This window comes from Sinohyriopsis cumingii, chromosome 9, assembly GCF_028554795.1.
Source record: "Sinohyriopsis cumingii isolate HCF-2022 chromosome 9, ASM2855479v2, whole genome shotgun sequence".
In the NCBI taxonomy this organism is placed as follows: Eukaryota; Metazoa; Mollusca; class Bivalvia; order Unionida; family Unionidae; genus Sinohyriopsis; species Sinohyriopsis cumingii.
The window spans coordinates 36,978,109-37,001,797 of record NC_142969.1 but is presented as its reverse complement, the minus strand read 5'-3'; the positions used below and the strand labels follow the sequence as shown (position 1 = coordinate 37,001,797).

General features: G+C 36.8%; 1 protein-coding gene across 1 annotated transcript in view; it reads right to left on the bottom strand.

Moving 5' to 3' along the window:
• LOC149791560 (transient receptor potential cation channel subfamily M member 2-like) overlaps positions 1-22,908 on the bottom strand; it is a 48,000-nt gene extending 25,092 nt beyond the window's left edge. The window contains exons 1-2 of the mRNA XM_089969450.1: positions 22,799-22,908; positions 14,461-14,561 (exon numbers count right to left, since the gene is read on the bottom strand). Of these exons, the coding sequence (XP_089825576.1) occupies positions 14,461-14,561; positions 22,799-22,828 (131 nt within the window). The 5' untranslated portion in view covers positions 22,829-22,908. The remainder of the gene's footprint in view (positions 1-14,460; positions 14,562-22,798) is intronic.
• Positions 22,909-23,689: the final 781 nt, after the last annotated feature.

Genomic DNA, 23,689 nt, shown 5'->3' with positions numbered 1-23,689 from the left:
ACGTCAACATGATAAATAATAAAATGTTTGCGCGAACCGCTGATCCCGCGTTTGATATGGATGCCCCAGTGCGCAGGGATGATTCTGTTCGTGATTATCAATTTTATTCTTATTATGCTGCACAACCCGACCTACGATCGCGAATTGAACTTCAAGTCCAAGATACCAGTAAATACTTTCTGCCGTGTGAAGCGTTTATCGAAATCGAGGGAGAACTCGTGACAAATGCCGCCGATAATGCACCATACGCAGATGACCATCGTGTTCGAGTTGGCTTCGTCAACAACGGTATCATGGCGTTATTTGAGAGCGCCAGATATCTTATTGACGGGCGAGAAATTGAATCAATAGAACGCGAGGTTGATGTTGCAACAACGATAATTGGGTTGGCGAGATACTCGGATGATTATACAAGATCGGCGGGCCCATCTATGATGTTTTCGAAGGACACCACCAATAACGCTGACCATCTTCAGTACGTTAACGTGCTGGCGGAAAGAGATACCGCAGTTGACCCACAGGCTGAAGCAGCCAATCCAGACCGCAGAGCAAGACCAGGCGCTAATTTCAATATTATAAAAAGTACCAACAATGATTACAATCTAGGATTCGCAGCACGAGTAGGAATGTTGCAAGGACCACGCCGACAGTTTTCATGCGCGATTCCACTCCATCACATATTTGGATTCTGCAGAAATGTCAGAAAAGTTGTCTATGGGGCTAAGCATACAATCGCGCTGACGCGAAGGGGCGATGATAACAATGCAATATGGCGTGCTGCTGGCGTCGCTGCCGGTAAAGTCGTTTTAACTAAAATGGCATTGTGGATGCCGGTGCTGACTCCATCAGTTACCACGGAAGCACGATTGTTAGCATTTATGGAACAGGGGGGAAAATCGTTGTTGAGTTGGCTAGCGGTAACAACTGATGCTAAAGAGGATAACGTCGCCGATACGTTTACATGGCACCTGGCATCAAAACAAGGTGTTTCAGCCCCGCGTCATATATTCATAGCGCTACAGAATAGGGAACGATTGGGTAGTCAAGAACGCAGCCATATGATATTTGATCAATTAGGAGTCAGGGATGTTTCGCTGAGAATAAACGGACAACAGGAACCATCCGAGGATATACAGCTTAATTACGGCGACAACCATATCGCACGTGTGTACCATCGATTGCTGTCGTATATGGGTCGTGATCAAAACGTCGACACTGGTTTGCAAATATCACAACTTGATTTTAAAAACCTGTATCCGATTTATTACTTTTCGTTGGAACATCTTGATTTAACGAGACAATCCGTCGTTGATATACACTTCAGAGCTCGTATAGCCCCGGGTGGTGTTAATTATAGAGCGGTTGCTGTCATTCTCAGCGATAAATCAATGCTGCTAGAAGGCGTTGGTGGACGAATGAGAATCGTTGATGCGCCAGTGGAAAACATGTAATTGAAAGCACAAAACGCGTTTACAATAAATGTCGTATAGTGTCGTCAGTGTAGAGTTGACTGATGGTCAAGTCAAGAAATTACGATCAAAGTCGGCTAAACAATGCGGAACCACAATAACGCTGAAGCCGTCACAGATGGCAGGTGGTAATCATAAGATATCGTTAACGGCGCGTCAAATAAAACATTTCAATGATGCGATGAGGAATAAAAAGGGTGTTCAAGTAACCTTCTCAGCCGCAGCGATTAAAAACATGGAAAAGACCGGTGGGATATTTCCGCTGTTAGCTGCGATTCCAGCGTTGATTGCCGCGGCCGCACCAGCAGTGGCTAAGGCGGCGGCGTTAGGAGCCGTTGGTACCGCGGCGGGGATGGCATTGAAGAAGGCAACCGGGAAAGGCTACAAAAAAAAACGACCCGTGGCCGGAAAGGGTCTAAGACTACCGGGAACCCCGTATTCATGGTACTCGGGAAAGGGTCTAAGACTACCGGGAACCGTTTAATGACTCCCATGTCTAATTTTGATTTAATAGACGCCGCAAACGCGCTAGCGATAAAAAACTTCAGAGGTGTTTTTATGAGGGATCAATTACCGGCGGCACCAAGGAATATTGAAACCGGCATAATTAACCTCGATGAGTCCTCCGGAGCGGGAACTCATTGGGTTGCATACGCGATTGATCCGCGTGCGATCGTCTATTTTGATTCATACGGGTTAGCCCCGCCGAAAGAGTTCATGCGGTACGTCCGGGCGTGTTCAGCCCGGGCGTGTTCAGCCCGGGCGTGTTCAACCCGGGTTTTTTATTCCACGCTGCCAACACAGCAATTAAGTGACCCACCGATATGTGGCCGCGAGGTATTAAACGTACTTGCGGCGATTTCATCATCGCGAAAACCACCTCATGTGGTTGTAAACGAATACACTAGTGGAGTCGTAGAAGCTCAACGGATTTTAGAGAATAACATTTACAATAATAATGATTGATATTTGGGGACGACCGGTTTCGGCGCTGAAAACGCCCACGGAAACGCCCGCCACCGATGACATAAAAAAACTAATTGAGGATGAAATCGCTGATACGTTGAATTTAACCAGTGTTGACCCAGATGAAATAGTTGTATTTCAAGACCGCCAGGGTAAATTGAAATCCAGTAATGTGTCACTGGATGATGTTTTAACACGACAGCGTGATGCCGGCGAGGGCACTATCGCGTTGTATACCGTCGACGGACGACTCAAACCGGGTGAACATCTGTCGACGGTGACGGATAGGGTAACATTAGTCCAAAACGGTTTTACAAGGTTAGATAGATCGGTGACCGATATACAACTCATTACCGCTAGTTTTTTTGGAACCCCGACGGTAACCGAACCGAATCTTGCAACAATAAAAAATACTATTTTGGAGTTTACGACGCTGTCGGGCCAATTTACCTCGTTACGAAAAAATGTTAACAGGATCGATAACGCCGTTGATAAATTCTTTGGTAAAAAAAATGTCAAACCGGATGAGATTACAATAACTATAAATGATATCACTGCGTATGGACAGGAAATAAAAACAATCAACACTAATGTTGCAACGAACAAAAGGAGTATAGACGTGCATGAACGGGAAATAAATACACTCATTACTAATGTTACAACGATCATAAATAATGTGGACGCGCATGGACAGAGAATAGAAACAATCAACGTTAATGCTATAGCGAGCAAAAAAAGTATAGACGTGCATGAAGGGGAAATAGAAGTACTCAAAATTAATGTTATAGCGAACAAAAAAAGTATAGACACGCATATACAGGAAATAAATACACTCATTACTAGGGTTGCAGCGAACAAAAAAGATGTGGACACGCATATACAGGAAATAGGAACGATTAAAACTGATGTTGCGGCGATTAAAGACAGACTACCTAAAATGACAAAGCAACTCGAAAAAATAAAAATCCCTCACGAGAACACCGTCAACACAGTATACACGATTCGGCATGGATCATTCGCTTGGACTCCTACACAGAATACAGTAAATATCACCGCAACTGTTAAGGGCATTTATCGATTGACACTGGTTTCAATGATGCAGTTTAATATATTATCGTCGAGTTCATCCGGGTTTAACAATACAATATCAACAATTATAGACAAGGACGCAACTGAACCGTTCACAATTTATGCCGTTGATAGAAATCTAGCCGGGGCAAACATTACATGGTACGTGGAATTTGTAGCGAATCTAAGTAATTAAAAACACTAGCTCTTTTAAAATAAAAATGACCACCAAGGAAATTGAATCAGAGGTATCACCGACGTCACATCAATATCGATTCGATACCGCAAAAGAATTCTCCGCGAACTTAAAAACGCTTTCCGAACAATACCGTGCAAAAATAAAAAAATACCGCAGAAAAATAACCACCATCGACGCGGTCGTGTACTCAGTGTCGGGCATAGTAGCCGGTACCGGTGTTATTTTATCCACGGTGACCACGATAACCCCGATCGCTGTTCCAATCGCTATCTCCGCGATGACAACAATTGCTGGAGTCGCCAACGCAATCACTAGGAAGATATCATCGTGTTTTCAGAAAAAACTCAACGAGTATACAGTAAAACATCAAATAGTATCCGACGCATACTCGAAATTATCCGGGTTGATCTCGTTATCGATTGATAATTTGTTCGTATCCGATGTTGAATTCTCCACGATGGTCCAGTTATATAGCTCCGCGATGTCAAAAATCGAGGATTTTCAACTGGAAGCCGAAACCACCTGGTTGTTAAAATTAGACACTAAAAACAACGAATAATAATAATGTCGCTGAACCCCGAAGGGTCTCAATTACTTCAGCGGATCGCGGAGAACACCACTCCGGTACAAACAAATATGATATCGATAACATCAACGAAACCCGAATTCAGTGTAAACTTTCCATCACCGGTTCCAGTAAAGGAAATAGCGCTGGCAAAATTGCGAGTATATCACAGTTGGCCTAATATCCGAGCGGACGCATTTAACGGACAACAACCTAATAACTCGCTGGTTTTTGCACGGACAAATAAACCCGATGGGACCCCAGACTGGGAGGAGGTTACAATACCAACTGGGTCATACCAAATAGAACAAATCAATAAAGAATTTCAACGCAGGATAAAATCGATCACAGGAAAAGAATCAAAAATCGCTATTACGGTTCATGAACCGACGTTATCGTCGACGATTGAAATAAGCACACCGGGGTATATGGTTGATATCTATAACAGTTCAATAAGAACCATACTAGGATGGCCTGAGAATCCACCCGCGGACACCCCCCCATCAACTATCCTCAGACACGATAACGGAGATGGTGGTAGGCATATTGCTCCATACAACGTAAATATCGCATCAATGATAGCGATTAATCTAGTGTGTGATGCTATCGAAGGAAGTTACCAGGTAGATACCAAGCAATCAAATCAGGCTCAACAGGGATATATCCTTTATTCGTTTTCACCAACAGCCCCTCCGGGATTTTTGATCATTGAGAGTCCGATTAATCCGGTCTATATGCGATGCCATGATCGGTTTTTAACGAGAATTAATTTCAGACTTACCGATCAGTCAAATAACCTAATTGATCTGCAAGAGGAGGAGTTAGTGATCACTCTGTTTGTAAGATCATAGCAGCAGAGGGGGCAATGACATCGACGCGGTCGTCGACGTGCTTACCGGACGCTGACGACGCTGGGGATCGACGCGCAGAAGGTGTTAATTAAACCAAATGACGTTTGGACGATCCCCCAACGACGTCGTCGTTTTTTTTTTTACCAGGCGCTGACGACACTAGATCGTTGAGTGCAGAAAGTAATAATTAAGCAAAATAACGATTGGACAAAATGTCCGATTCGCCCCCTCTCTCCCTCGGACACGATATCGTATCGGACTTGGTTAGTTGTAAATAACCACTTAGCAGCAGAGGGGGGGGGGCAATGACATCGACGCGGGACGCCCGATGATTACCACGGGAAAACACCAACGAGATGTTGTCGCGAAATATAGCGTTTTCGAGCAAAAAACGCTAAGGCTCCATTTGCCAAACGGAGACTTTATTTTTTTTTGTTTGAAAAGTGAGATTTCGAAGGAAGGCTCTATTTGTCGTTTTAAAACCTCAATCAAATTTTGTCGAAAAAGTTGTCCGATTCGCCCCCTCTGCTGCTACTGGATATTAGGAGTAGTTACTCACCTGTAGCTGCATAACGTGAGTAGTCAGTCTTACTGTGAATGTGAATGCCATAATGTCACTCAGCTGCGATTTGTTTGACAGTTATATCGGTAAGACAGCTTAAGTGACAGAAGCACCGTACTGCTATAGAGATAAGCTAGTATTTTCAGTGGACAAGTTTAAGTTATGTATGCTGCAGGTTGATTTAAAACGAGCAGTGTTTAACACATATAATGTAGCAAGAGTTAACATCAATGGTTATATGTTGTCTCTAGTTGGTGTCAATGACAGTGCCGATCACGATGATGATGGTGACTGTGACACTAATAATAGCGATATTATTGTTACAAAGGTTAAATAGGTAACCAAAAAGTAGGATTCTACTTTAAACTGACCAATATAATATTTGCAGACTTCGTTTGTCTCTAATGGTATTCTTTCTCTGCTCAATACCAGAATAAGCTCGTCACTATCAGATGCTATTAATGCCTAGAACAGCATCCATAAATAACCTCGCAACCTTTATTTGTTTATGTACATGTATGCATTAGCAGTAGCGTGACTAATCTAAACTTTAATATTGTTATATAAATTTAATTTATATTTCTTAATTTTGTTCCTTGATTATATGTTAGGTATAATTGTATTTTGGACTTGACCTGTCCAAAATCAAGTTCACTGTGTACCTGACCAGTAACCTTTATTTTGTTAACAAATAATACGTAGCTAATATGTTCTCTGAGTGGGATAAATATTAGGATCATTATCAATGGAAATAAAATTGTTTATTTGGGTCCGAGTCTAGTATATTGGAATTCCCCATGAAAAACGGTCTTCCTGATGTTTACCAGGTTCTTATTAAATTTTAGTTATTGACTGTATCTTGTTGACAACTCATTTTTCTAGAAATAAACCTGTGACCTAAATCCTGGTTTTACTTTGTGTCATATATTTTTTATAATCTAGTTTACTTGAGAAATTACTAATTCTTGAATTTAACATCTGAGGTAGAATCAGTCGTATTTTGGCATTCAGTACTTCATTTGGGCTGGAATATCAATTTTGAATTATAGTGATTTCAGAGATGATCGTTTTGTTGCGATACATCAAATGACAGTACATTATCACAATTCAGGTCACTGGTATATTGCCACGTTCGAAACTACAGACAAATCAACACATTTAATATTGGGATCTATTTGGAATACCACTGGAATTCAGATGGAACTTTATATAATTGATTATTCTGTTAGGATCATTTCTGTTTTAATTCAAAATACTGTACAAAATTCACTTTGTATTCTAGGGAAATACGTTATTTGTTTAATTTTGCCTAACTTGTTGGTTTTCACTCGTTACGGTTACTTAGTTTAAGACCATAAATTCGTACTAATATACGTATGTGTATTCACATTATTTTGTAGTAGTTTTTAATTATGTTTCCACACAAAACATAAGTGTATTTTATTCTGAGTTTCCGAAGTACTGGGATTTCTAAATGGTCGTTACATTAATATAGATTTTAACAATCATTTTCAAGGTTTATTTGTGCGTGTTCTTGAATATACATGTTTATATTATGTGTTTCGGTTGATTAAGCTCTACTTCAAATATTATTGACATTTCACAACATTGAAATAGTTAATGTATTAAATTATGAACGGTCAAATTAAAATTTTATCAATGAAAATAAGATGTCAACACACTTCCAGTTTTAAAAAGAGATATCTTCTACTTGGTTAAACAGAAACTTTATCCATTATATATTTACAAGAACACTGTACTGTTGAGAATAAGAAATACAGGCAAGCAGAATGGGGTCTTTGATGTTTTCTCGTCAGAAATAACTTTGAACTCTCTATTTAAAGAATCAGATGTCATGGTGATAGTAGATACATTGTTTTTAATACATTTATTTATGGAGATAAGATACAAATTAATCGGTTTATAGGGTCATAATGGCAATAATCCCAATTTCTTTTAAGAAGCTAAGACAAGGTATTGTTTGTTTTGACAATTCATCCAGTATCATTTGTAATGACTGGAATGTTGTTCAGGACACAAGACTCGATACATATGTTAGTCATGATAGAAATCCCATGGTTGAACAGCAGTCCAGGATATTTGGAATGAACTAGATTGACAAGATCGACGTAAATTAGTCATTTCGGGTGTTAGATTATTTATTGGCTACAGCCAAGTAATACTAATCAAGGAAGACTTGATTATTTCCTGATTTTTGAGGATATGTTTTCATATATATTTCCTAGATTTGTCTATTGGTCCAATGTAAATCAAAAATAGACCACTCTGCTACAACTCTAACCATATCCTTTTTTGCACTTCGTAAAGGTCATATTTATTGGAAAGAGCAAGACTTCTACCACAAAAGGAATAAACTAATACAGTTACAAATGTATTGTAAATACTTTTAAAGGATATCATCTTGAGGGTGATACAAATAATTCGCGATCAGAAAAGCTAACATGTAATGATAAGTTCTCTTTTGAAAGTCTTAAAATCGAAATTAGAACTGACATAATTGCATATTTAAAGACAAAGGCAGAAATCAAGTCAAACAGCACTCAAGAAGTGAAGCTGATCTTTTAATTTTAAACAAATTAGTTAATTAAAGAAATGATACAAAGAGTTTAACACAAATCAATAATAACAAACCGAATTAGCGAATAAGGGAAAAACGTACATAATGTTTAGATCAAAACGATGGTGTGAATTTGGAGAAAACAATTATTCAAAATAATTTAGTCAGCTGGAAAGAGAAATTTCACTTATAAAATAGTGTTGGAACTCAGTGTGGATGATGGGTAGAGGTTACAAGATCAAAATGAAATAATGAATCAACATAACTGTTTCTATGAAGAACTTATAAAAAGTAATAGTAATCTTAAAACTAAAGAACACTTTTTCATATAAACTTGAAGGTTCTTAGAGAAAGTCTTGTGTGAAGAAGGTTCGCTGACTGTTTCTGAGTGTGGTTTCAAATTACAAACATGAAATGTGAATGAAACCGGCCCTAGTGATTCACGGTCAAATTATATGATCTCTTTTGGAAATGTTTGGTGAATTTCTATATAGATCTCTTCATTTTGGGTATGAAAACAAAACTCTGTCCAGCTTTGAGTCCCAGAAAATTTTCACATTAACAACCAATTTGAAACCGATTCCATTACTTAATATGGACTATAAAATAGCACCAGCTTCAATAGAAGGCATATTCCTTGTATTACAAGTGAAAACCAGTACTATAATTTTATATAATTATACATACTACCACGATCAAACAGATCAGTAAGGCATTTACTTGCTAATTGATTGTGAAAAACAAATTATTTGACTTTTTCGATTGGGACGTATTGGAACATGCTCTGAATTCGTTTAACTCTGGTGATTCCATTTGTTTGAGATTCAGGGTATTTTGCAGCAAGACAAAATGCAGTGTCACTAACAATGGTAATCTGTTTCAAAACTTTCATTTAGAGAGAAGGTGGCATTAAGGAGACCCATATAACAAATCTTTTAATTGTCAGAATAAAACATCTCTCAACTGAATTCCAGAATAACATAAATAATACTGTCTGTTATTGTTGAAACCAGATCATTATATGGGATGATGCTTTTTATACTATTGGACGGCTCTCCACATTCTTTATGGACTAACCTCGAAACGCTAAAGGGCACTGCATCAGTGGCTGGTTTACATTGTAATGTATTAAAATCAAAAGCTATCTAGATAGGGAGGAACTAGCAGCAGAAGAAACAAATATGCCCAAACATTGGCATCCCTTGATCTACTCTTCCTTTTGACTTTTAGGAATAGAATTCTCTTTATACCTAGATGATATGCTAGAGTTAAAATAAGTGAGGAAATTAAAAGAGACTTCAAAATGACTGTTTATTGGATATGGAGAAATCTGCTCGTTGTCATTGATTTTGTTAAAATATATTCATATATTCTCCGCATTGGCAAATCCTCCATTATATATATATATATATATATATATATATATATATATATATATATATATATATATATATATATATATATATATATATATATATATATATATATATATATATATATATATATAATGAATTGAATAAAATAATTTTTAAAAATTCATTTAGAGTTGAAAAAAACGAAATACATATACTTATAGGCCCAGCTACAGACTAGGTCTAGGTATCGTTCATGTTCACTTCTTTATACAATACATACATATTACTTAGATTAAACACCTGAATTGCAAATGGAAAAGGAATTTGGCAGAATATGGTTACAAAACAATTTTTTTAACAAGTGAGGCATCCAGGTAATGAAACAAGGGGAGAAAAAAATTTAAGAGCTTAGTTAGTGTATTAGTTAAAACTTTTGGCTAGATGTTATCCTGGCCGTAGCATGATGGATAAAGTAGCCTGTGCCAGTGGAAATATATTTGTTACAGGATATATTTAATTTTGTTTCTATTGATAAACTTCATTCCTCTACAAAGCAGAATTTCAAAAATCTTAATGATAATTAAGGCTCTTTATTCAATTTCGAACCATTAGGTCAAAAGGTTCGCATTAATAATTTCCTTTTAATTTTTTTATTTTTAAAAATAAAATAATTGGTCAATAGCAAAAACAAATAAATAATTAACTTACCAAGATAAACACCCTTACAATTGTAATTCAGAAGAAAACATACTCCTAATAAATAGGAAGTTAAAATTTGTATATAAAGTTTTGATAATGAGTGTATCAAACATACTTGTGAAAAAGAAGAGGCATGGCCAAGACCGTTGTATGGTACTTGATAAAGACCAAACCAAAAACAATTATCTAGTTTCAGCAAATGAGTGCACCGAAGATCGAGACTTTATCGTCTTTCAATTTAAACTCATGCACATTATTAATGTAACAAGTTCAAATCTGAAAAAAAGATAAATCTCGTAATGACAAGATATGCAGATATGGTAAACAAGAAGTTGAAAGTATCCAAGACTTATTTAATGATTGTTCACTGATCAAGGAGTTTTTGAAACCCTTTACTGCATGGATTTAGAATTATATACCAAATATTATTATTTCAGAAAGATATGTCTTCTTTCAACATGATAAGCTTTGTGATTTAATTAATCAGTTCATTCTGATTGCAAAATATCTAGTTTACAAGTCTCTCTGAGTTTCAAAGAAAGCAAATTTTACAAGTTTCAAAAATAGTTTTCTTACCAGAAAAAATTGGAAAAATATTTTGCTAAGGTCCGTAATAAAATAGATGTTTGAGAAAAAATGTAACCTTATTTCTTCAGGAGATTATAGTATACTACAGACAAACACTGGATCTTCTATTGAGAACATTTGTTTAACGTAATATTTTAAAGTTTGAATAACACCGTACTTAGGTGGATGAGCGTTAGCACACGTGTATATTTTTTCCTTTGTGTCTGACAGTGAGTGTGTATTTGTGTTTGTGTTTGTGTTTGCTTGTGTGAAAGAGACTGACAGAGAGAGAGAGAGAGAGAGAGAGAGGGTTTTTGTTTTTATATCTTTTAATATAGACTGTATAAGCGATAAGTCAGGACTTTTAAACTATGATGTATAACATCCAAATCACTGTGTCAGGCGGTGTTAAAGGGATCTGTAAAAGCCTGACATGTCTACAGGTCATAGCACTTGAACGTGAACATGAACGATACCTGGCGTGGCTATATTATTTAGTGATTTTTTCAGTCATGCAATTTAGTTAACTCATTCATTTTCAGCTATCAACTTTAGCACAGTTACTCTTTGTTATAGCGCAGTGACTGAATTATGTTTGGTAAAATTAATTAAATACACAATTTGTAATTATTGCTATGTCATGAAACGTTCTTGGGCAATTCGTAATCTTAAACATAGTTTTCATTTAACAATCTTTCTTACACTATTTATCAGTTATTAATATCGTTTTGTAAAACGCGAATCTAAAACAAAGTTTTATGACCGATTTCCAGTTTAGTGGGTAGACAACATTTATGACTATTTGCTTCTCGCAACACTTTCGGGACTTCTGGATACAAGGTGCACAGGTCACATTCCCAACGAAGAGATGATATATTTTGAAGAATAAATCCACAATTGGATACATGAGTTCATGTTATATCAAATCGAAAAGTTCAAGTGTCATAAATGTGGTTCTGAAATAGACAGTAATGTAGTTAGAAAAAATGAACAGAAACAAGGTTGTTATGTATACACCTTCTTGGCTATCCCGGTAATATATATGTGGAAAGTGTTATGACCTGCAGACAAAAAACAAACACTATGTAATCTTAAACCTAATAGAGACCTTAAAATAATTCACGAAAATGACTGGAATATTGAAACTCTGAAAAAGTCCATGGACTTTAAACCTTCCGTGTTGGTTTAAACATAGTCTATTTGGCAAAATAATGGCAGTCGAATTCTCAGTAAATAAGATGAGACTTTCCCCAACAATGACAAAGATATATATGTATTGTATAATAGTTATCATTACACATCATTTATTTTGTAATATATGATATGCATAGATGGGCAATATTAAAAATAACGCAGAGAGAGAGAGAGAGAGAGAGAGAGAGAGAGAGAGAGAAAGAGAGAGAGAGAGAGAGAATCGGTCAAAAACAAATTTCCATGAACGTAAATGAATAAATGAAAAAATATTTCTAACCTTTCAAGAATAAAAACAATAGCAGTGATGCTAACATATTAGTTTAGAATATTAGGATTGTTCTTAAGTTACTTGAGTTTCATTATCTGATATATTTTAATATATTAAACAATTGAATATTAACATCCTCTTCCAAATTTGAGAATGTGCTTGTACCCTTATAAACTTGTTTGTCAAATCTTATGAAAACCTATGCATGGAAACACAGTCAAGGATTATTCACAAAAAAATTGAGTAATCAGTCTGCTGTAGACTTGATCTTCAACTTTAAACCTGAAGATTCCTTATGAGATTTCTCTTTCCAGCATGCGAAAACTCTAAAAAAATAGTTATTCCTTAAGCTAGCAATGCAGTTACTTTTAAACACGTAAACCAGTGTCTCATACCCTCATTTTACCATTTAAATTTGTGTACAGGCTAGAATCATAAACTATTAATCCTACAAGTAACAATAGCCTTTAAAAGAAAACTTGACTTATAAATGGATGAGTAGCGAAATATGTTGACAAATCAGTCAAGTGTGCTGTGATATCTGTCATAGATATGACAAAAGACTAGCAATTCATGCAAGTGAGAGATCATTCACTGATTCATACAGGTCTGAAGTGACAATGTGACTCCAGCTGGTCAGTTGATTTTTCTTTAAAGTCAATTTTCATCTGATCTTTGTGGAAGCTAAAGAGATGCTAGACAGTCTTTCAAAAGCTCGACCTGTAAAAGCTGCCATGACGTATTTCTAGAAAGATTTGTTTAAATGCGCCATTAAAACCACATGTTGCATCTAGCTGTGGTAAAAGTAACGGTTAATAGTGAGACCACCATAAAGATGCAATTTTGGTGGTTCAGGTCATAAGGAAGATTCCTATCACCTTTGGTAAAATGTGTACAAGTAGTCATGTGAAATATTGGTACAACTGATAATAGGTATTGTAAGAAATATGAAACGTGGTCGCTATGGAAAAATGATAGGCAAAGCATCAAAATCATTTTTTGAATATGTCCCAAGAAACAATGTGTCAAGTTGGATTTAAATGGGTGAGTAGTTATGAAGTAGATGTAAAATATGCAACCAAGACAAGGTAAATAAGAAAACAAAATTTTGTTGATGCACGTCACCACAATTATGAAACACTTCCACAAAATACAACAAAAAAGGCTCAAACAGCAATTTTGGTAAAGTACGTAAGGATTTTGCTAATAAAGTTTGACAAAGCTATTCATTCTAGTCTTTTGTGATGAGATGTATATGGACAAAAACATATTTCACCTCCTTGCAGTTCCAAGGAAAGCCATCAAAAGCATTATATTGCTAGAACATGTCCTAAAACGCATTCATACAATGGTAATTCAAAACTGGTCCAACATTTTTGACATACATGCCACAAATTCAGCTTTACTAAAATTATTAAAGGAAACAGTTACTAGAGATGTGATTAAAGCTTAACTTTGACAGAAGATATCTTAAGGAATATGCATGCAAAGTTAAGTGAAAATTGGTTCAGCAATTTCGTAGAGATCTCGAAAATGTATTTTGCACCTGTCAATATGAAAACCAAGTTACTATTAGTGAGCCAGTAATAAAAACAAATAAAAAAGTCACCAACAACTTTCATTCAACATTCCTAAGAGGCACTCTCACAACTATTAGTCGAACTTTACCCAGTGATTTCGATGATGTCAAGCAATTATTTGATACAAAAGTAAACTAAATAAAATATACGCAAATTAATAATCCTTCAACGTTTTATCTTAGCTAGCCAATAGAAACCAAATTAATACTAGGTAATAAATTTGAAACACTGATAAAAATATCATAGAAACAGTGTTATAAAGACTGACAACATAAGGTGACAACTTTGGAAGGCTCTTTTGGAAACAAGTTTAATTTGTGGATGCTATGGGAGCATAGCACATGCTAGTGAAACCACTAAGACCTGTTCTTAGAGATAATCCTGCCAATTTATTTAAATTCGTTTTGTAGCATATGCTAAGCATGTCTTTGTTAGGGACAAACGTATCAGTCTACGTAGAACGAACGTGGGCCGTGCATTAAACTCACATGGCCTTGGCTATGTGGGCTAATAAGAGTGAGTAATGTATTGGATCTTACCTAGCATTTTCTGTGATTTGCGCACGTAATTCCTTATCGTCTGTTTCATTTGCCATTGGTTGCAATAATGCATTAGCCATCAGTGCTGCTGCTAAGCCACCCTGTAAATATTATCAGCATAAACAATTAATGTCCATTACATATACAGTTGCCTCTCTCTTACGCAGCCACCCATTCTGTAGCTAAAACGTTGGCTTATAAATAGGTTAGGCATCACAACACGAGAAAAAAACATAAACGTTATTGATGTCAAGTGATATTTCACTAGAAAATATATCCCCAAAATTTCTTTAACCGTCATTTATTTTATTACCAACAATAATTGACTTGATATATATTTGCCACATGATGGAGTCTGTAGTTACTGATTTAATTGGAAAACTACTTAAAATATGGAACAGTTGTATTTACAAAAGTACGCCGCATCAATACAAAGTAACGTATTGTATGATATGGCAATGAACTCACTTTCGCATTTCAATCATTGTGATCTCATGGTTCATTCATTATGTTACTGTTAAAGTGGGGTAGTAATCTAAAAAATACAGTCTACTTAAATTCTTCATGTTCTTATCTATGAAACAGAGACCGTTTGAGTAAATTAATGTTTTCCTAGATTACATTCCTGATCACAAAATAAAGGAAAACCTTACCTTACTATCTCCCGAATCCAGCCGTCTCAAAGACGATATATGTCTTTTCTGTCCATATTATATTGACAAAGGGCAATAAATCTTGCCCATTACCTCTCTTTGCAGCTGACGGTAGTTGTCAGCTGATGGTATATTTGTGTAACGGGATGCTCGCATTGCTGGAGGATGGGATGGTATTCAATTAAGGTGACCAGGTAAGTAAAATCTGATGAAAGACCAATGGATGGAGGACGATTCTGTGTGTAGAATATCTCACTTTCGTGATAGAAAATTGGCCAAGACATTGAGTATGCCGAGAATATGTCTGACCTAGATGTCGATATATTGCGATGTGCTAAATAATCGTGAAATTTCCAGACCAGAATTCAGAGTTGGGGTGATTTGATCAGCTCTGTTTGAGAAAGTACTCTACTACCACCGAGTTGTCGGACATGAGGAATACAATTTTGGTCCGAATGCAGTCGCTCCAAAAATGAAAGGCTATAATGTTAATTTTTATCTCCAAGAGATCGATTTGGAGGTCTGTGTACTCCGGACCCCACTGAAAGCCGAGGGTGTCGAAGGCCGGTAACAGATGGGCTGCCAAACTATAGGTGACTGCGTCTGTATATATGGTCAGATCCAGTTACGGCTGTTCGAGAGCTATTCCTGTTGCGAGCCAACACTGGTTCCGTCACAGGCCCAGAAGTGATACTATCTCGTTTGTTATGATGTTCTTGTAATCTAGCGCCATGAAAATGGGTGCCTTTGAAGTAGCAAGGTCATCTGCAAAGGGTGCATGAAGAGGTGATCCAGAGTAAAAAGGATCCGCTGACTCTTGAAATAACTTCAGGTGGAAATTGATTCTGTGAGGACGACGATTCAGCCCATTATATGCTGGGGAAGACGTACTGCGACGACGTGGGTGAGAAATGCCATACCTCAATGGACGAACTGATGAGATGACAATGATCGGGCTTCTCAATTAATCAGAAAACCCACATGATGTACAAGGAATATGAGATCGTTCTTTCCTTTGACTAGCATGGAACTGATCAAATATTTATAAAGGATTTTGTCTAAACTCGCCGCCATGAAAGTGGACGAATTCATGCGGTACATAAAGACGACACATTGAAGTAAACCTTTTAAAGGCCTTGAACTTATGTTTAATTCGGCAGTGTGAATACGAAAATGAAAACAATTTCCTCGGTATGAAAACCAATGGAATATCCGTGACGAAGGATGAATATGAAAGTGATAATATGAGTCAGTAATTAGAAAGAGGTTGCAAATTCGTTCGAATGGTTGGAAAGGAGAAATGATCATGCGGTCTCCATAATGAAATTTGGTGTAAGTATGAACTGAAGATGGATGTGAGCTTTCCATTAACTGTGTTGACTATAAAAGTCCTAGAGAAAAACTCAGGAGATTGTGGATTCTGACAAATGTTCAACACCCCGTTCTCGACAAGCGCCAGGACCTGACTACAAAGTGTGTCCTTCACTGAGTCCGACAGTACTTCAGTCAGGAATGGACAGTCTGACTGGGGGGTGGGGTGGGGTAGGTATTGGCATATCGAGAAGAGAAACACTTCTGAGACAGTTTGGATTATTCACATGCCTGTAGGAAAGAGATCCAAAGGATTCGAATTCCTCCAAAACTAATTAGCATATTGTATAGGATTTGGATCGCTGCTGGTTTATGGTTTGTGCAGTGAACGATACATTATCCATTTGTCTCATGTCATGCCGTCATTGCGTGTGGGTCGGAGATGATGTTTTAGACAATTGTTGCTGCGCAGAGAGATGGAGGAGCAGTTCACGGTTGCCTTCATCCGCATTACCTCTATTTTATCAGCGAACATCATAGGCGATCCAAGGCGATCTTTACTCAACTTCACAAGGCATAAGACCATTTGTAAGGGAAGCAATATGGTCACTGAACGGTATGAATCCAAAGCCAGGCGACTGAAAGGTAAGTTCGGCAACAGAGACTGCATCAAATCTAAGATAAGAAAAGATTTATTACCCCCATGCGTCCCAATGCGCCTGGTGTGGACATGTGGGTGACTTATGTCACCTGGTGTGCCTAGAATTTGGGTGGAAACTACCTCAAAATGTCGAAATTAGCTGGAAAACAGAAGTAGATGGAATGGCTGGGAACATTTACCAGAAATATTCAACTCTGAAGATGATGGTGGAGACGTTTCAGTTCCCTCCATTTCCTCATATGTAACGGCAGCATTATGTAATATTCATCATATCTTCGTTGGGGAGGGGCGCCAGTGTCGTCCCCTCATGGCTGGCCAAAGACTAAATATAAAGTGAATGCTCAAAACATAAGTCATTCTCGATCATTTTGTTTTCCACGTCTCTCTCTTTCTTGTTCCTTCCTTAGATCTGTCGACCATTTCTTTTCCGTTCAACTCGCGCACATGCTACAAGTTACTGACAATGTACACTTTGTACAGGCTGAGCACGAGCTATGAGAACTCGCTTTGAATTCTTCCATTTAGCACACTTCGTCGTGATAGCTAATTAGTAAGAAAATAAGAAGAAAGTGAAGAGATTAATATTTAATTGTTATAATAATGCCAGAGACACCCGCTATACCAGGTGTAAAAAATAAAAAGTGCGCGAACAGAAACTTCACCATGATCATTTAACAATATAGCCATTCATATCCATGCAGTCAGAGTATGCTGACACTAAGTCAACATAGTCAGATAATTATAGTGAAAATTCACGCACTAATGTATACCCCTTGCAGAATAACCTTTAATACATCCGAAAATTGCAAAACCCTCAATGGATGGGATGAAATGAATTACAAATTTCCAGTAGATGTCCGGAGCCGATGTGAACAATTTTTGTTAGTTAACAGATAAAGCATATAAGTATCTCCACCTGTCGGTGGTTAGGGGAGGTAATGTGCAGCAGTTATTGCCCTTTGTCTATATAATCTAGACAGAAAAGACGAATTATTATCTCAGTGTCTGTATATGTACCTAATTTTAATCGAATTATAAACGTTCATTATCTTGCGAAATTTGGTCATGTTGTTTTTGTAGGTTTACAGCATCAGCAATATAGCCATGAACTTGATTTAGATGCGAGGCAAGCGGAGTACAGTGTCAGAAACACTCCGCACAAATAAACATATAAAGAAATACGGATTTCGTAAAGATGTGTAATTTTGATAATGGATACATTTATACAGAATAATTACGTATTGAAATACACTCCACTGGTTCGTAATATCAAAGGTACTGCAAAGATATGTTCATATAATTGACAGTTAAATGAATTGAGGAACGCTAAGGAGCTGATTGATATACGTCAGTGGTTAAAGTATTATGCAAGTGACCAGAAGGTTGCGGGTTCCACTTTTGAATGAGATCTTAAAAAGATACTGTCTTGTATCTTGAAGCAATTCTCCTTATGGTCAATGTTGTGGCATACAATTATTGATGTGTCACAAAACACCATAACGTACTGAGTATTATTTTTATTTCGGGGTTTCCAGTTTTCATTCAATTTTGTGGTGTGTACTCCAGCAATTGTGCAACTATCGGTTCAGGGCAACGTTGAATCATAAAAAGGCTGAAAACTCATTGTATAAAATATTATTTATACATAACAGTTTTAAAAAAAAGGAAAGAATAGATTTCATTTGTACGCATGTTTTGAAGTATGGACTGGTAGAAAATCAATACTGCATATCTAAATCCAGATAATACAGTCTTGCAACGTGTCATATTAACATGGACACTCTACATTTATCCTATCGTAATAAAATATAATATGTTCTTTAACAAAATATAATAACTCATAATACGATACGTAATTTGGTTAGATCAAATGAGTATGTATGTAAACGTCAATGTTGTACTTAATGATGACTGGTAATACATGTAACAAAGGAGACCACTATGTTTTCTTCGATAACAAGTACCTGATCTAAATACTTCAAGTGTACGGCAACTATCTAAGAGATCCATCTCTCCGAAGTTGATTATTTGCAATACAGTTGCTAAATTTCATGTGGCATATACGTTTCTAATATTCGCAGTGAGTGTTGTAATTTACTCGCCTCACAGAGAAAACTTTTATGTTGCCTTTATATGCTTTCAAAGTGATGGGCCTCCACGCCAGAGTACTTCTGTCAACCTTTTGTTCTGAGAAATGCTCCCCCTTCAAGGCTTTTTCTATAAGTCTTTCACAGAATTAAACAATTCAGGGTTTTCATAGTAACATGGACATAGTTGCGTTGCGCTTAATAGCTAATCTGATGGCATCCTGGTAAAACAGGTGAAAACAACAGGTGAGTTATATTATAAATGGAAACATTAAGCACATTGTCTCAGATCATCTCTGTATTAAATTTCGTGTCAAGAAGGATCAGTCCAATATAATTCCAGCTCAGCATATTATCCACTTGTGTAATGAGCTCAACACATGTGAACAAGGTTTTATTCCTCTAGAACATGCGATGGTTGCCTTCTCTATATATTTTTATAAGTCAGGGGCATGTGGCTAATTTCAGAACTGCATTGTACGTCGATCTCCTTACGACGATTTCATTATCGGCGCATTTCAATGGGGCTGGAAACTATGACTGTAAGATCGCTCTTATTCTATCAGTAAGTTCCGTGTGCTAAATTACAGTAGGAGGAAGTGATAAACTAAATCTCCAGATTTCTGCCTTCTTGAACGGGATTTTCTCATTTGGTGACATAGCAATAAATCTTTATTCAATGTTGCCACATCTTGAGCAGATTTATTATATTGTCAATTTCACTGTCCTCTCGAAACCAGCAAGCTTAAACCAAATAGTTGATGAACCCCTCAATATCAGTTGAATTTGTTCCTTTTGGGGTCGATTTCTGACACGGTGGAAGTAGTTACCCATGTTTGTATATCCTGTCCGAGACCATAAATCCTAAACATACAATGCTCTTTATAAGAACAGGAAAGATCTGGATACTTCTTTTTCGTACACGTTCGTACAACGATGATTGCGAGTATTTCATTTAAACCCGTGGATATGTTGGTATATTGTGTCCGTAATAGCAAACCCCATAAATGTCCTGGAAGACGTAGGAACTAAAAATGGAGAGATGCATCGTGATGGTTCAAAATGAATGCAAAATCTCATTCCTAAATGACATCAAAGATCAGCAACGTCATTTCCATTCAGAACAAATATTCCTGACTAAAAGATTTCGAGAGCTCAGATCTATAATGCTGCGAATAATGCGGCGAATGATTACATTGGCGTTTGACACCAAAACAGAGGAGTAAATATCCCAGTAAAAGTGTATTTCAAACTAATCCTACTGCACTGATTGTGAGTAGGATGTATATTCCTTTAGCACAATGGCGGCGCTAATTGCATTCATACGGATATCATTGGCAAAGGAACTCCTCAGGAATTGGCGACTTGTACTGAAAGTTATCTGGGGTCCACACCGGATGATTTGCAATATCCATGGGTCATTGGGACAAATACATATTCATTCTGCAGTTAAGTGTTTTAGTCTTCTACCCATCATATTATGCGAAGAGGTCAGCCTGAGCATGGTACCATTTGATGAGGTAGAGGATGGCATAGAAAATCTAGACACGCAGGGTTTTGTATCTCTGCTTGTTTTGTGACCAGATACCTTTAGAAAATGTTATCTCAACCGCGAGATAGACACGCAGGACTGCTTCCTTGTTAATCATGTATTACAAGGATTAATTTACAGAGTTCTTTTTCTCTGCGTGATTTAGTGTTAGTTCACTGCATCCTGGCTTTTGGAGATGCAATATGATCTGCTCTGTTCGGAGTTTCCTTACGTGACTGGCCTATGTTTTCTGCGGCCAGGACTATATTGTTGATGTAACCAAGGATAAGTCATAACATAACTGAAGCTGGTGGTGGAATTGTCGTGCATGGATATGCAAAGGAAATGTAAGGATGGTACATGATAGAGAAAGTGAATTATTGTACCTACTGTCTGATGTGGACAGGATGGGAATAAATGGGATATTTGATCACAATACCAAGTTATTTGATATGCTGAGGGTCTATTGGACATAGCATTGACTGAAATCGACGCCTATCCATGGCAAAGTCACTTAAAGGCCATATCATTTCCATGCAATTTTCGGTCTTTATACTGATATGAGGAAATCAGAGAGGATATTAACCACTGCACGTATTCCCTTCAGACCAGACATTGAAGCTGTGTCAAACGCAGTTTTACAAGCTTCAGACTAGTCCTAAAGGAATAAGGAAGTAAAAATGTTCCAATCTGTAAGGCAAAGAAGATGCTGCAGCAGTTTCTGATGCATTCAGTAAGACGGCCAAAATTCTTTTCTAGACCAGATAAGAATATAATGCTTCCAAAGTATAAGTATCAGTACACGGAATGAATGCATTTATCAAGTCTCATGATTACAGAACAGTGTAAGAGAAATGAAACCAAGTGCAGAAACTTACGAAAAGCAATAAATAGAAAGCGCAAAATAGGTCAATTTGAATTAATGTGTTAGCATAGAGTTGTTGTTCTCCAATTAAATGTGCCCTTTAATAACGACAAAATACAAATAGCCTGTATATTAGCTCATGTCAAAAAGTCGAAGAGTTGCTAATATACGGACTATACATGCTTTTTCTGATTAATTGCTCGTCAAATCCTAAGAGGGCCACTGTAACCTTATTATGATGGTCTCGAGTTTCAACACATCCGAAAATTTGGGCTAACAGTGTTACAAGCAAAACTATGTATGATTGATATTCTTGTAAAACAGAAAACAAGCCAATAAAATAATGAGATTTTCAGATACAGTGAAAAGGTTCCGTAATGAAGGCACTAAATTCGCTAAGTTGTCTTGACTGACTCATTTATCTGAGCAGTTTGCATCCCCTATCAAATACATGACACGGATGAGCATCTAATAAACCAATTTAGAAAATCAGTTGAAACATATACATTACAGTAAAATATGTCTTGAGAGACCACTTATATGAGAGACCGGGTTCTCCACGCACAGATTATAATATTTTCACCTGTAATGGAAAATCATCTGTTCTGAGGGTAGATTATTTTTTGTCAGAATGGGTGTCATTTCAATAAATCTCTAATGTATAGCTAATTCTTCAGTATCATACCTGCAGTTCTAAGGACTAAAGCTGTTACCTGGTTGTTGGCAGATAATTATGTAACATTACGAAGATTGTGTGCGATATCTGTAGTTATACTCAATGTAAATTAGACAGCAATCAGTGTTAGCAGATAGGTTGAATGGAAAGCCTTTTGTTTGCATAATGTGTTCTTTTTCTCTGTTTATGCCACTTAAACATTTTTCTCGTCTGTGTGAATGGAAAGTATAACAAGATTGCTCATTTCAAGTCCCACACAATATACAATGCAGAATGAGTTGTTTTCAGTGATCCACCCCACCCCGAAAAGATAAGTAAAACGACATATTAAGGTGTCAATAAGAGTAATTGTACAACATTACAGAAGCGTAATCAGTCAAAACTTATGATGAGGATGCACCTTGGTCACTGACATTTGACGCTTTTTGGGATGATCTAAAGGTATTAATATAACATGGCTAAACATCAAAAATATGATGTTGTTGCAATTAACAGCAAAGCATAATTAATTTGCAAAGCTAAAATGATAACTATGTCTATCAGACAAAAATTACCTTTCCATGCAGCCAAAACAATGTTGCCATCTCTTTATATATATTGAGTACTGACCATATGAACAGTTCCCGCTCAGGGTTGTCAAAATGAGGCTCTTGTTTCTCAACAGTGCAGTCTTTAAAACAAAAATGATATTAATTTCAAAGTTTTAAATAGAAATTTAAAATGGTATTTGTCGTGCAAAGTATGGAATACATATTTGAGCCTAAGATCTCCTGGTATACATTTCATTTATAGACATTGATTATGATCTTTGATCATACAAGCTCCTCAGAAAAGAACGGCATATACTAAAGTCTACAGGCGCTCTGGATTATAGTAAGATAACGGTATTCCGAACATACAAGACAATAACTCTAATATATATGATTTGGGGTGCCAATGTCTTACTGCCTTAACAGTTAATTCTGAGGAGTTCTGTTCCTATGGCATATACAAGAAATCTGAATGTGAAATAGTCAGGAATATCTCATATAGCTTGAGTCTATATCGATACTATTGCACAACTCAGAAGCGAATGCCGTAATTTCATATAATTATGTCCTAATGTCTTTTTCTTATCAAGTAAATGCAGGTACAGTCTAGCTGTTGGGTTTTCCAACTATTCTGAACCTACGCTTCATTCCATTGAAAGTGATTAGACGTATTCATTTTCTTAAAGAAACAACTCTTAGTTCAACGAAATTTAGCATTCCGTGTCTGTCATTCCTCTTCAGGCAACGGAAATAGTAGTCCACAATAACACAAATGTACATACAAGACCTGAAATTTCTATATTTTGAGGAATTAAATCATTCATTATTCATACAAATATGCGCCAAATCCTTACTCTATGAGGTATAATGGTCACAGCTTCAAAACTTTTGTGCAAAATTTGAATTTTAGTTGAA